Below are 14,512 nucleotides of genomic sequence, written 5' to 3'. Positions count from 1 at the left end.
ATAAATAAACGATGGCAATAAAAAATTATACTGATAAGAGATATCTTTGTAGTAGGCTTACAATTAAATCTTGCAGCAATTATATCACCGTTTATCTCAATCTGCATTAAAGTCTAAGATAGTAATGTGTCACGTCCCGCGACGTGACAAATGATTGCAGCAATCTGCTGTGACGATTACAGGCGAGTCTTAAAGATGTCTGAGCAGGTATTTCGCGTGTTTTAATTGGAAACACGACTCGTCTAGAGTAATGAGAATTATAATAAACAAATGAAACTTCAATCATCGACAGATTCCCGCTAAAAACTTACAATTAAAAAGATTTTTTTTTATCAATGATTTTATTGTTTCTATAATTTATACAGTAAGTTGAACGTTTGCTTTCACTTAATTTTAATTGGTAATTTCAAAAGTCCAAATTACGATGAAACTTTTAAGTGAATAAATAAATTGTTGCACCTCGAAGCTATTTTATGTACACTGCATAGGAGAAACAACAGTCTAAGTTTTACATCGCACGTATACTTAAACACTGTAAAATTTCCTTACGCTTATAAATCTTTTTTACATTTCTACATTGCAGAAACTATAAACCGTTCTTAAACTTGAGAAACAACAGAATGTTTTCTTTACACATACGTCTTGTGAAGTTGCACAATAGTTCTCGTCTTACAGTTCTTTGCAGATGTATCATGTTTATCGTGATTTTTTACCGAAAATCTATGAACATCCCTTAAAACAGCACGCCTTCGTCGCAATAAATTTTGAGAATGATCACTATTTCAATGTGTTACAAGCAAAGATATCAATGCTACAATTCATCCGGAAAGTCGCCAATTTCGATGGCACATTTAACTTCAAATTGTGGAGATCTAGAGCACCATTTAAAGAGCCCAAGGAGACCTCTCTATCTAAAGGAGAGTACACGACGAAGAATTGTTCGTGCGCGCATCGTAGGCTGTCTTAGATCATACCAGGCACGCGTGAAACAATATCCATCGGTTTACCTTGCAAATTTTAAGCACGTTAAACTAACGACCCCAATATCTTAAGTTGCGGCAAGTAATACGAGTATTCTTCGTTAAAATGCTTTCCTGGAAGACCACCTAAATTGCTTATTCGTTTGAATTACGAAGCAAGGTCGGCGAAATCGTTAATTATATCGTAGATATGAACTCGTTTATTCCAATTTCCACCTCGTTAATCAGCACTCTTCGCCATAATTGATCGGCCGAACAGAAGTGTTTCGAGCCATATTTCTGCATTTTCCGACTTAAACAAAGTCGACCAATTAAACATATCAACAGTACTTTAGCGGCACCTTCAAATATTTCATCGCTTCTTCCATGTATTCGTAGGAGCCCGAAATTCTAGCGACTTAAAGGGGGAACCCTATTCTTGGGGCGAAAAAGCAAAATTTGAGAATTTATTTTTAAAGAAACGAGCGATTCGATTCGTCTGAAATTTGGACCATGTTTTCATGCGTCTTTGAAGAAGTGGCAGTTTTTTTATTAAGTAGAACAGAACACCAGAATAGAAGAAAAAAAATTATTCAGGAGAGTGGTGAGCTTTCAAACTGCAAAGCCTGAAGCTTTAATTTTTGCTATCCAATTTTGCGCCAATTTTCTTATGCAACAAAATAGCAGCCCAGCAGACGAAGAATTTCACGCGGCGCGATGGTCGACCATGCATAACTCCTGTATTTATTATTAAAAAAAAAAACACCGTCCAAATTTCAGATGAATCGAATCGCTAGTTTCTTCAAAAAGAATCCCCAAATTTTCTTATGTTTTTAGGACAAAAATTACGATTCCCCCTTAAAGCTCGTCTGGTGGATACGTGGGTCCATTTTGACCCGCTCTATCAAATTACATATATTACTTGTGGACCTGTGAATACAAAATGGTCCAAGGGTTAAACTAAGGGTATTCTTGTCGCACGAAACGTCTTGCACCAAAATCTAACACAAACAAAATGAAACGAAGCAAAACTTTGCGCACTTCGGGTCTAATTAAATGCAATAGAGACAGCTGCACAGAGCGCATCGTGCATCATCGAACTACGTACTCGTTCCTGAAGATAGAGGGAATATAGCCTGTATGACGCAAGCTTCTAATAACGCAATTCATAAATTGCAAGTGTAATGTTACAGGCAAATTACAGATTGCACATTCTATTACCCTGCTGCTCGAAGAAATCGTTCGGCGTAATTAACTGAAATACTCAATGCCCCTTCGTTGCAGAGCCGGCGTGAGTTGTGCGAATGCGTAGAGTACTCCACCCTTGAGATTTTGCTGTGCGTGGAATTCCCCTTCCGAAATTTAGAAGGCATTTCACCATTTCTTATTTTTTTTTTTGCGCACTACTGTTTCGTAGCCCGTTGAAATTTTATAATTTAATTTGTACTCCCTCCGACTCCACACCCGGGAAAAATTGGCTCCGCCGACCCTGCTTCAGTGGAATGGTGACAATTTTAATAGGCAGATTCGCCGTTTGTACGAACGTTGCGCGATCAAATGAAAGTGTTCGACACCATCGACACGAAGATTATCAGAATGTGAACGCAGTACAGTAAATTGCCAACCACTGCCGCGGTGTTTGGCACGTATATCGCAGCCCCTGAATTCATCCACGGTTCCCAGGTGTTGTTCCGTCTCCTTGGATCAGCCAACCAATCGACGGGCAATTTGGTTTGCCTCATCAAAATGTGCCCATAGCTTTCCAAATAGAGATCCAAGTCCCGGGCAACCTAAAGCAACACGTGAAACACTGTCACAGACATGCCAGAGTGGACATTCTAAGAAAGTTATGCGATTTTAAAAAGTGTCCGAATATTAATGCGAGTCACTGTAGGCACACACGTAAAATAGGCGGGAATGTGAAGCGAGGTAGCGAAGGGAGAGGGAATATTTTGAAAGGAATAGCTTTGAATTTGTTTACAATTCTCTTATACCCTCCACTCGCTACGAAGAATGGGATCAAAACGAAAGGCAACTCGGTCATCGAGAGTTGGTTTTGAAAAATGAAGGTGAACTGTAAAAGTGCATAGGAAAATAAATAACTTATTATTTATCAAGGTGCACGGGTTTCGATCAAATTTTAATAAAATCTACAGAAGGCATTTGTTACATTTTCATTGCAAGCTTAGATAAAAAAAAGTTGTAAAAAGCTACCTTCACTATTTTCCTCGCCATCCTGACTAATTACAATTTTTTTTCTAATCGACGAAAACACGTCATCTAATGAACTAATCTTTCCAGATTCTCTAGAGGCCCAAGTGGTTTCGTCAAATTTGGAAGAAGTTATGAAGGAAGATGCTTGGCGGTGACGTTATTGCCGACGTGTTTGCGCTACTTACCCTAGGATACGCCTCAGCGATGTTCTTCGTTTCGCATGGATCGTTGACTATGTCGAATAAACATTCTGTAACGTTGCAAGTGGTGAACACGTGTCTGTTGAAGTACGTCACATTTGGACGGCACTGGACCGATGCATCTCGTCGCAATTGCATAATTGTACTCGGTTGCGTCACTGGACCACCCAAATGATAGGTGATACTTTGGGAGACAGAACTCTTCAGAACGAGGTCCGCGTACGGTGGACTCTCCATCGTCCTGCCTGAATCACCATAGTATCCATCGAAGTAACCGTTTTCCGTGGAGCCTGAAGAAACAAAGAATTAAAAAAAAATTAAAACCGATATTAAAAAATAATAAAAATGCACTAAAAAGTAAAAAATAATCGAATCCCTTATTTAATATTTCCTCACATATTTTTTAAGTCGGGGCCAGATTTACACAGTGCAAATGATGAGACGCCGACTTAAAACGTATGAGAGTCGTAGATTAAATAAGGGATTAAATTATTCTTTACTTTTTAGTGCATTTTTATTTTTTGGAAGTCGGTTTTATTTTTTTTTTAAATTTTTTATTTTTGTCTTTTTAGTTTTATATATATTGACGCAGCATGCTTAGGAGATATGCGTGCACGTACATAACATAATAATAATTAGGTGACAATAGTCTTTATTATTAACCAGAACTGGCAAAATATTGGGTGAATGTTGTTGCGGTGTAGGATGAATATCCTCCAAGTTATTGATTACATAAAAAAATATGTAAAACAAAAGTTGTAGATCCAGACAAGGAGCATCTTTTATATTCTATTACATTTTCTCGTGCGACAAACGGTTTTCGAAAAAAGCCCGAAAAACTAAAAAAAAATATTTTTCAAATTCTTAAAGTTTAAACTTTTTATTCGTGAAGGCGGAAACAAAATTGTAATTTTTATTTTCGAGGACTGTTTTTAAACATTTAAGGGGGACATATACCGAGATATGCCAAAAAGATAAATTTTTTTGTACTTTCAGTGTTTGATATGTCATGAATGTTTGAAAATTAGGGACCGAAATTCGCAAAAATATCGACGATATATCCCACTATCCGATTGGGATCAAACTTTACACAGATATTTTTTTATTATTCGGAACTATTGTGGGAGGTGTCGCGAAGAAAATTCAAATGTCGAAGATAAGAGCCACCCTAGTCTGCACTGTAAGAGCAAAGTGGAACGTGGTGAACAAGGGAATAGGGATTGTGTATGGTCAGACGTGCTTAGCGAACCAATGTGCCAGGAACTAAACGTTCCTGTAACTCTTCAAATGTACATTACTTTAAAAATCGTTTCCCGTGAAAGTTATCCATATTCATAAGAACTTCATGACCGCGTACAAATGTTAAGGCAATATAATTTACAATTCATGATTTATGTACGTTATTTACGGTTTTAAGAGGGGCCTAAAGTCCAGAAGTTTATGTAACACGAAAGGCGTCTTCCTAGCAACGAAGAAGCTTAATAAGCAGGTTATACTGTCATTAATCCATGCACTTTTTATAATTGAATTATTAGTAAAATACCCTGTATAATTAAGAGAAATCTAAAGAGTTTGACTTAAGTAACAGCTATTCTATTATTGTGACGTTAAGAATTTTTTTTTGATCGATCAGAAACCTTTTCATTAGAAATTTCAAGATCATCCACTTCCTTAATTACGATGATATACAGGGTGCCCTGTAACCAGTGGCACAAGCGGAAGGGTGGTGATTCTACATAAACTAATGCGTCCAAACTATAGAATAAAATCTTTTCATGTCACACCACGTTTTCGAGATAATTGAATTTTAGCCGAATAAGCGCCTAGCACTGTACTTTGGAGCACGCGTATTTTACTAAAATTCAAAGTCAACTTTCTCGAGAACGCAGCGCCGTATAAAAAATTTGTATTCTTTTCCTTTTTCGACTCCGTTTGTCACGTAGACTCGCCACCCTTTCGCTTGAACCACTGATTACACCCTGTATATTTTTATTTGTGTATAACTAAAATCTACACAAATAAAAAATATACAACCCCATTTTAAAAACCATGCGCAACCTTCAAAATTCCTTCGACTGTGATCTAAAAAAAAATTGCACTTTCCTGGTATCATCCAACGCAACAAAGATGTTTGAGGGTGGCGTAATTATAAAAAAAATATCTCATTAACAAAACGTGCTTGAAAAATATTTCAATTCAAAAGTAAAATAAAAAGGCGCTATATGAACTTTGAATATCATTCTTATAGTTAATTTACAAAGGAAGGAAGCATATTAAATCGAAATGAAAGTGTTTCACACAGCCTTCAGCCAATAAACATGCGTGAAGACGATTGCATATTTAAATTCAGAAAAATATTTCCTTTGGTGTTCACTAGCATCCTAACGTCGACTTGAAATATCTATTTTAATGAGTTTGCATCCATGCATTGCATCTACACTGCGTTCCATATAAGAGCGTACCAACGCCCCTACCAATTTGCAACCGATCTGCGCAGCTCCCACGAATCTGACACACGCGATTGGTCGTAGCTCTTTCGCGATTGGTCGTAGCACTTTCCCTGCCGTTTCACTAGCAATCGACAGTGTATCCCTGCGCGAAACGAGTATGCTCTAATGTGGAACGCAGTGCAGCTAATGCTAAGCGAACAGTAATATTTCAACGTGGCATATTCAATTCGTTCTGATTCTATTTATAAGTTTTAATTAAAAGCATAAAATCAATCTCCATATTTTCACCGCCATGTAATCCATTGGATTACATGGCGGTGAAAATATGGAGATTGATTTTATGCTGTTTGCAAGGCAATGACCTCGCAACAATTTGAATCGTCTGTAGATCGCTCCCTCGGTTTTCGATGCCTCGTCGATATTCAACAAAAGCTTGTCCCTGCCGTATCCGTGACCGTCGCTGAGGACGTGCCAGTGATCGACCCCGTCGATCTCGCCTAGATCCTTTAGATCGCCGCCAGCCGCGGAGTAAAGAGTCGGCAGCCAATCGGTCACGTGCAACAATTGGTTGGAAACGCGCGCTGCTTTCTGCAATCTTGGCGACCATAATGCCGCTACACCCCTCACGCCACCCTCGTACAATGTGTACTTCATCTGCAACGAACGGAAGCAAAATACCATTTATGGAAATTAATGATCATTTGCTCGTTAAATTACAACCACGAAGAAAGGAGTGTTTATTGTTTTTGACAGTCAGTGGAAAGCGATACTGCCATAAATTCTGTAATTATTCGAGAACTATTTCCGCCAGAAGAAAATTATTTACTATAAACTTTAGCTGAGAACGCGATTGGTTGATAAATGATGCGTTTATTTTGAAAGTGGCGTAAGTCCATTTTCCGAAAAAATCGAGTTAGCTATTTTAATAGTTACATTCTTACACGATCTTTTCATTCCGAAGCAAATTGTTACTAATATATTTAAAATCATTAAAATTTTGTAAAACGAAAATATGCTGGTTAATTTTAATGCAAAAATTACTTAACAAAGAATAAAAGTTGAATATTTTTTTGATTTTATAACATAGAAGTGTATACATTTATTTTTATTTCAAGGGAAATTTACTTTTCCTATGGACTTGTGCTTTCTTAAGAATTTGAAAACATCATTTCGTTGATTTTGAAAGTGGCGTAAGTCCATTTTCCGAAAAAATCCAGTTAGCTATCTTAATAGTTACATTCTTACACGATCTTTTCATTCCGAAGCAAATTGTTACTAATATATTTAAAATCATTAAAATTTTGTAAAACGAAAATATGCTGGTTAATTTTACTGTAAAAATTACTTAACAAAGAATAAAAGTTGAATATTTTTTTGATTTTATAACATAGAAGTGTATACATTTATTTTTATTTCAAGGGAAATTTACTTTTCCTATGGACTTGTGCTTTCTTAAGAATTGAAAACATCATTTCGTCGATTTTGAATGTGGCGTAAGTCCATTCATAGCCATCAAACACATTATTCCTTAAATAATGTTAATTATGCTAATTGGGATGGTGAATTTAACACCCTTGGAAAGCCAAAAACATTACACTGCTGTGTTATCTGTTACCCATATTTGTAAATTTAATCCAACGCAAACCCCCAAATATCTCGATTCGAATATAAATGGACTTACGCCACTTTCAAAATAAACGGCTCAAATGCTTTATACTTCGACGCGCGTTACGAAAAGTAGCAGGTTTCAGTTTGCCACGTAAAGAAGCACGTTCTATCGTTTGCTGACGAATATTAGCACGTTTGGTCTTCCGCCGCGGAAACTAGGATATTTTTATAATGGCACATTTCGTACTTTGCGGCGAACACTAGCGCACTACCCTGTCTCGCCACGAATGATAGCACGGTTTGTGTTCTACTGCAGAAAAAATCACGTTTCCGCGCGTGATTAATTTGAATTGTTGAAGTGTATTTCGCATCGAAGAATTCAACTTTTGAAAATATTGTTTAATAAATAATAACTCCATCTAATCTCCAAAAGGAAACACGTATTAAAATTTTAATCTACGTAATTTAAGCGCGGTATTTTAATGTTTAATAAATGACCGAGCTGGTACTGAATAAAAATCGCGTCGTAAAGTATTTAAGGTGACGCTCTCGATGTTTCGTAGCCAAGCATCCAAATCTGCTGCTTTTCGTCGCTACAAACGGAACACGCTACTTTCCGAACCGCTGAAACGCGCCAGTTTTTCGCGGCGAAAACCGAAACGCGATTGTTTTCGTAAGAACGAAGGCAAACGTGCTGTTTGTCGTGAGAAAATTGAAACGTGCTACTTTTCGTAACGATTTGTTGTATCAATTTCCATGAATTTTACGTTCTGCTTAGTCCAGTTTCCCAAGCAGAACACAGCTTTCGTTTAATTACAGTATTTCACTTTAAAATACGTTGCAAATAAAATTGCAAATAATCCTCACATTGTAGAGACATCAGGCAAGAAAAGCTGTCATGCGAGACGTAAATTGTTCTTCAGTTTTAAAGCGTTATGAAAAAATATTAAGGTTGACGGAACGTCTGAATTTTTTTGTAATACAAAAACTACGAATCACTTCGCTTAAAACCTGTCCCAAAAATTAAGTGACGCAATTGGAAGATTTAGAATATAATTTTATAAGCTGAAACAACTTGATTGTAATTCATAATACGTGACATATAATTCTCGACATATCAGACAGCAAATGTAAAAGTATTGCTGATATACAATTCGCACGTAAATCTCTTAATTAATCGAACTTGCTAACATTGCGTATCTTACCCCTCTCAAAGGATAGTTCGATCCGGAATTTCTGTAACTGCCTATAGGCGCTGCTCCGTTATCGGTGAGAAACAGGATCAAGCAGTCCCTGAGCATCCCTTTATCGCCCAACGCGTGGAAGATGCGACCAACCGAATCGTCCAACCGCGACACCATTCCTAACACGAAGCAATCGCGTGAAATAAAATCTCGTAAAATCATCATAAAATGGAAAAGTGGAAGGGAAGAAATAATCTCCGGTTTTTCGAAAACCTCTCCTCGCTCTTTAAACATTCAAGTAACTTCGTTTGCAGCTGCTTGTCCCTCGCCTACAGAGTCCGTTCGGAGTTTGGACTCCACTGATTATAGTGCTCCTTAGTATCACTTCTTTAAGAACCTGAGAATAACTTCATATCGCAACAAAATGGAAAGGTAATACAAAACCTGCTTCTATCAAGGAAACGCTCCCAAATCCGGAGATTCTGAATTTAATTAAACTTCGCGCGAATATAGAACATATTGAAGCACGCAGGGAGCAATTATTCTTCCGAAGACATTCAGTCTGAGAGGGTGAAATCAGCATTTAAAGTTGCCGCGTGTTTTCGTTTTTTTTACTCTAACTTTATTTTTCATTTGGTAGTATGATGGAGCATGAAAAGAGAAACTATTCTTATATTTGAAATTTTTAAAATAAAATAATAAGGAAACGTGATGACTTTAAGTTTAAGCGGTGATTTCACCCCCTTCAGTTGTGAATTTCCGCAGAACAAAAATGGCTCCTTGTGTATTACAAAGTCCAATATGCACACTCGCACAAAGTTTCATTAAGGGGACTAGGCAGTCGAAAAATCGATTTTTTATTGCATTTTCCGAAAATACTATCCTTTCTGAATAATATTCCGCTGGGTTTATAGTAAAATTCGCAAAATTGTAGATTTGGCAGCTAAAAACGTCAGGCGGCAACCTATAGCGTCGCCTTTGCCCAGAAACTTTAAACGCGTTTTCCTCGAATATTTGTCACTCTTCAAATTTTCCCCGATTGCGAACGAATTGAGGTTCAGATCGACTTGGAAAAAATTACGGGATGTGTAAAACCTGTGCCATTTCGGGACAAACCTCTTGTAGTGTCCGTAAATATTCGAGATTTTCATAAAAAAATTAAGAAGTCACCGGATTTTTGTAGCGCACAAACAATGATGGTCTGTGGTCTGAACATTCGAAAAATGAAATAAAAAAAAAAGATAGATTTTTAGAACGAAACCTCCCCTTAAAATCAGAATTTTCCGGATGGGACCATTCCTCTGTAAGATATCCAGAAAGAAAGTTGCGTCGTGAGATTTCTACTTCTTGCTTCGCATTCTCCACTCTGCGCTCCCTTCTCTGGTGTTCACGTTTACGTACTGGCATATTTCCGACGATTCGGCTCGCGTATGTGGACGAATTCCTTGCTGTAATCTTCCGCGGGTTGTTCCACCGGCCCGTGAACCGCGAGATGCGATACCTGGAGGTAAAGGGGCCTAGGGAGCTCGTGATTCTGGATAATCCTAATTGCTTCTTCGGTGAACAAGTCCGTCGCGTACTCGCGGTTGATCCCGTGAGCCGGATCATCACCGCGGTGCATGTCGTAACCGCTCATGTTCTAAAGAACGAAAGAACCGCCCAGGTCATAATAACGATGCAGCTTCATTACGCCACGTAAGAAGTATAATTAGAAAGTGAGCATCAGGTCCCACCTGATGCGTGTATCTGTAATCGTAGTAAGTAATATGGCTGTTGTAGAAGCCCAAGAAGGAATCGAAACCCCTGTGCAATGGAGTATGCTGAGGGGTGTGGTACCCCATGTGCCATTTTCCAACCAACTTCGTGGTGTACCCCAGTCCTCGTAGATATTCTGGCAAGATTTTTATGTGCAACGGAAGTCCGCGTGGCTCGCCGCCGGGGATTCCACCCCCCTGCATCCCTGTAGAAACCATTGCGTTGTTGGGTCGCTTCAGGGTAGCACATTTGCAAAATACAGGGACTCTGGTAATAGCAAGGGCGTCCGTAGACTTTCTTCCAGGAGGGGGCAACTTTGGGGTGACGAAAAATATAGTAATGAAAAAGCAAGTGGCCCACTTGCTTCTTTGAACTCATTTTGTAGTGCCAATTTAATTAAAAATTTAAAAATATTAATCTGAAATTTAGAAATATTCACTTCTGTAGTATATGTAAACTTAATGAAGATCAGTTTTTAAAAATAAACGATTTTTTCTCAAAAGCCAGGGGGAAAACTGTCCCTTTCGCACCCCAACCCCCTCCGGACGCCCATGCGCAATAACTCAGTGTTTCCCAAGCTTTGAGTAGCGACCTCCTTTTATAAAATTCAAATAAACTGCGACCCCCCTGTATATGGTGAGGTAAATTTAATTAGGCCAAGAAAACACATTAAAAATAGATATTTCAGAATATAATTTTAACTTCATAATATTTCATTGTCTTTACACATATATTAAATATACTTAAAGATATTTAATATATTTAATTATCTTATTTAGTGCGACGGTTGCGCTTGCATCTGGGTGACCAGATTTTTCTTCTTTTCATTTTTGAGGAATCAGTGTTACATCATTATGACAATTCAGCCATATTAAAATAAATAACTGCTAAGAATTGTCTACTAAAAAATTGTAGGTCGCGACCTACAGGTTGGGAATCACTGTTCTAAAGAGTTACATAATCCTGGAGACTTTGAAAAAAAAAATATGTACATATAACAGTTAACGGTTTATTGGAGAAAAAGAATTCTAATCTTTACGTTCCTTTATGGCCATCTAGCTGTATGTAACTCCCAAGTATAAAAGCACTCATTCGTCAATGCACGTACCAATGCGAAGGGGGTACAGTCCAGTGAAGAAAGCTGTCCTAGAAGGTGTGCTGGATGGCAGCACGTAGTGTCTGTTCAATATGATCCCATTATACCCGAGGGCGTCGATGTTTGGGGTTGGTATCTGATTCGACCCATGAAAACCGACATCGTTCCACCCCTACGAGGTAGCAAAATGCCTTTTCTCTTATTAAGGGAGGCTAAAAGCGATAGGTCCATAGGCCTGATGTTGACGTTTTAATGGCGTCTCTCAAAGCGATAGGGCTTAAAGGTACTGAAGTGAATGATCTATGCAATTAGGCTCAGGTGACGAACAGTTCAGAAGATATTTAATATTAAAAGATCTGCCTGACGTTATCTCTGGAAATACTAAAAACGCTGCAGTACAGGCTTTTCACCAAGATCTGCATACAAGGTGAGTCACCTAACTCTACCACCTTAAGTTACTTGTAAAATTAATTGCTGGAACGAACGAAAAACTAATTGCGACATTCTACGCTTACTCTCGGTACCATACAACTTTTGTTTCAGACCATTTTTCATATAACAAACAATTTACAAGTAACTTAGGGTGGCAGAGTTAGGGGACTCACCCTGTACATTCTTTCTCATTTCTTGGAATGGGTTTCAATTCACAGGTATTACATTACTAACATTGAAGATAGAAACTTTAGACAGGCAAATGTTTAACGCGTTGACTGCCAGGGGGTTGCCAACTCACAAATAGCCATCGCTTCGGATTTGTTTCTTTAAAATGTTTGCATTAAGTACCATTAGATTTGCAAGCTTCCAAACTATTAATTAGGTACTCAAGTCACTTGGTGTTTGATTCTTTTGCGACTCCTTAATGCACGCGCACATCATAGGGGTAGAAACAGTGGCCCGCGGAGGGCCCTCTGGGCAGGGGCCCAGGCGGCAACTGTTCATCGGGCGGCCGTTAAATCCGCCACTGGGCAGGAATACTCGAAATGCAACGGTTAATGGAAAGAACTCGTCTAGAATGCTTCAAAACGGGGGCGAGTGATGCAGTTTCTCATGCAAATTCACGGTGGCGCGCGGGATGATGGGGCGATTATGTAATAAAATGTTGCGCCGCGTAATGTAGTAATTGATATTACGACAGGTTCGGGAGGGGGCGAGGGATTTTTGTTTTGCGGTTACGGTGAGTCACACAAGCGCTAGCATCCTTGTTAGCCGCGGGGGCGTGGATAATTTTCGAGCTACGATAATTGCCTTAACTAAGGACAATTTCAATTCAAAACGCTTTCGTAGTACAGATTAATCGTAACGAATTAAGCAAAGTAGGCAGGCATACGCCACATACGAATGGCTGCCACGTTGCGTTTCCCATACTCGTGGGTCTCGAATTTGCTTTTTTGCCATTTGTAGTCGCGCTGCTTTCCCTCCACAAAATACTTTAATACAAACAATAAGAAAATGAACTACGCTCTGTTTTAAGAGGAAGTGTCGCGACAAGTTAGATCGCACGCAAATCTGACAGAAAACGCTGAACATGTGATAACTCCACGCATGTACGTACTCAAACATAGGGGGTGTTTCGAAAAATGCTGGTTTACTTGGGGCGGTGATTGGTGTCCCAAAAGTGAAACTCAAAAAGGTGAAGTATTCAGTGATGGAAAAGAGGCCATTTAAAAAAGTCAACCCTTAACTGACGACTTTCCATTTTGTGACATAAACGGTGACGTGGGATCTCACAGACTCCTCATGAATAATTTGAAAATAAATCTGAATTTATCTTTAACATATACTGGAGTTTATTCCATATTTGAAAAGATACTTTTGCATGTTTCGTTCGAAGCCACTGGAATTTTTCTTCACGTCGCGACGTAATATTGTAAAAAAAAAATGTTAACAACCTCTCACCCTAAATGCATATACCTTCTTCGTTTCATCGTGGGTAACAAGGGCGAATGAGAAGAAGGAAAATATAGGAAAAACAATTCCACAGGACTCTTGCAGACTCCACGTCACCGGTTAAGGGTTAAGATATTATTTTCCGTCCCATGATAAATTTAGCAGCTAAAATTACCAAAATTAAGGTAGCTTTTACAAGTTTAATGGTACTTGTCTTATTACATGTACGTTTTCGATTTTATATGTACCGGCCTTTGTTAACTTCATTTCACCTCTTTAAATCTCCAACCACCCCCATCAAGAGACCATTCTCTCCAGGACACCATGCACTGTCATCCATTCCTCGACGTATTCAAATATGCCATTCGCAGCTTTACACAGTTTATATTCTCTCCTTTCACAACGAAAGCAATCTGCACGTTTTATGTATGCCCTAAATAATATTTACGAATATTTCAGCCAATTTCAACAGAAATGGTCCCCGACAAGGGCGTCCGGAGACTTTTTTCCAGGGGGGAGGGTAACTTTGTGTTCATGGTAAAGTAAAAAAAATATACCCCTCTTGCCTTTTTTAACCCATTTTGTAGCCCAAATTTAATTAAAAATTTAAAAATATTCCCTTCTTTAGTATGAACTTAATAAAGATCAGTTTTGAAAAATAAGCGATTTTTTTCCTCAAAAACCGGGGGGTGGGGGGCAACTGCCACTTTTGCACCCCCCTCCGCCCGTGGTCCCCGATCAATTGCAAAATCTCTCTGTCACACAGCATCTACACCGTGCTAAGCAGCAGGGTCGAGGCTCGATTCCTCAGCAAAGTATTTCTGATAATCTTACCAAATCGTCGGCCACAAACACAACGATGTGAGGTGCCGTTTCGTACAGGCCGACGGCGTGGCCGGTGCACAAGGCGAAGAGCAAGAAGCGTGCACTTAACCGACGCATGTTTCGCGACAAATCAGGATGGCACGCGATAAGATTTCGATAGGGGAGACTGAGAAACGAAGAAACGGTGGAGCACGATGGAATACTTCCTCTTGGTCACTATTCGAACACGGATTCGCGGAGAAGCGCCGTCAGGACGTTACGCGCGATGCTTATCAGCGGGCTCCTACGGAATACATGAGGAACGAGGAGCGGAAATAAACACGTTTATATAGTC

The 14,512-nt window shown here is 38.9% G+C and overlaps 1 protein-coding gene across 1 annotated transcript; it reads right to left on the bottom strand.

Moving 5' to 3' along the window:
* Positions 1-322: 322 nt before the first annotated feature.
* LOC143367667 (arylsulfatase B) lies at positions 323-14,487 on the bottom strand. Its single transcript, XM_076809737.1, has 8 exons — positions 14,188-14,487; positions 11,479-11,638; positions 10,349-10,575; positions 10,017-10,254; positions 8,637-8,794; positions 6,186-6,477; positions 3,359-3,663; positions 323-2,749 (listed from the first exon to the last, which is right to left on the bottom strand). The coding sequence occupies exons 1-8, from the start codon at positions 14,293-14,295 to the stop codon at positions 2,513-2,515; spliced, it is 1,725 nt and encodes a 574-aa protein (XP_076665852.1). The 5' UTR covers positions 14,296-14,487; the 3' UTR covers positions 323-2,512.
* Between the last annotated feature and the right edge of the window lie 25 nt (positions 14,488-14,512).

The sequence above is a fragment of the Andrena cerasifolii genome, chromosome 4 (assembly GCF_050908995.1).
Source record: "Andrena cerasifolii isolate SP2316 chromosome 4, iyAndCera1_principal, whole genome shotgun sequence".
NCBI classification, from domain to species: domain Eukaryota; kingdom Metazoa; phylum Arthropoda; class Insecta; order Hymenoptera; family Andrenidae; genus Andrena; species Andrena cerasifolii.
This window is presented reverse-complemented; position numbering and strand designations above follow the sequence as displayed.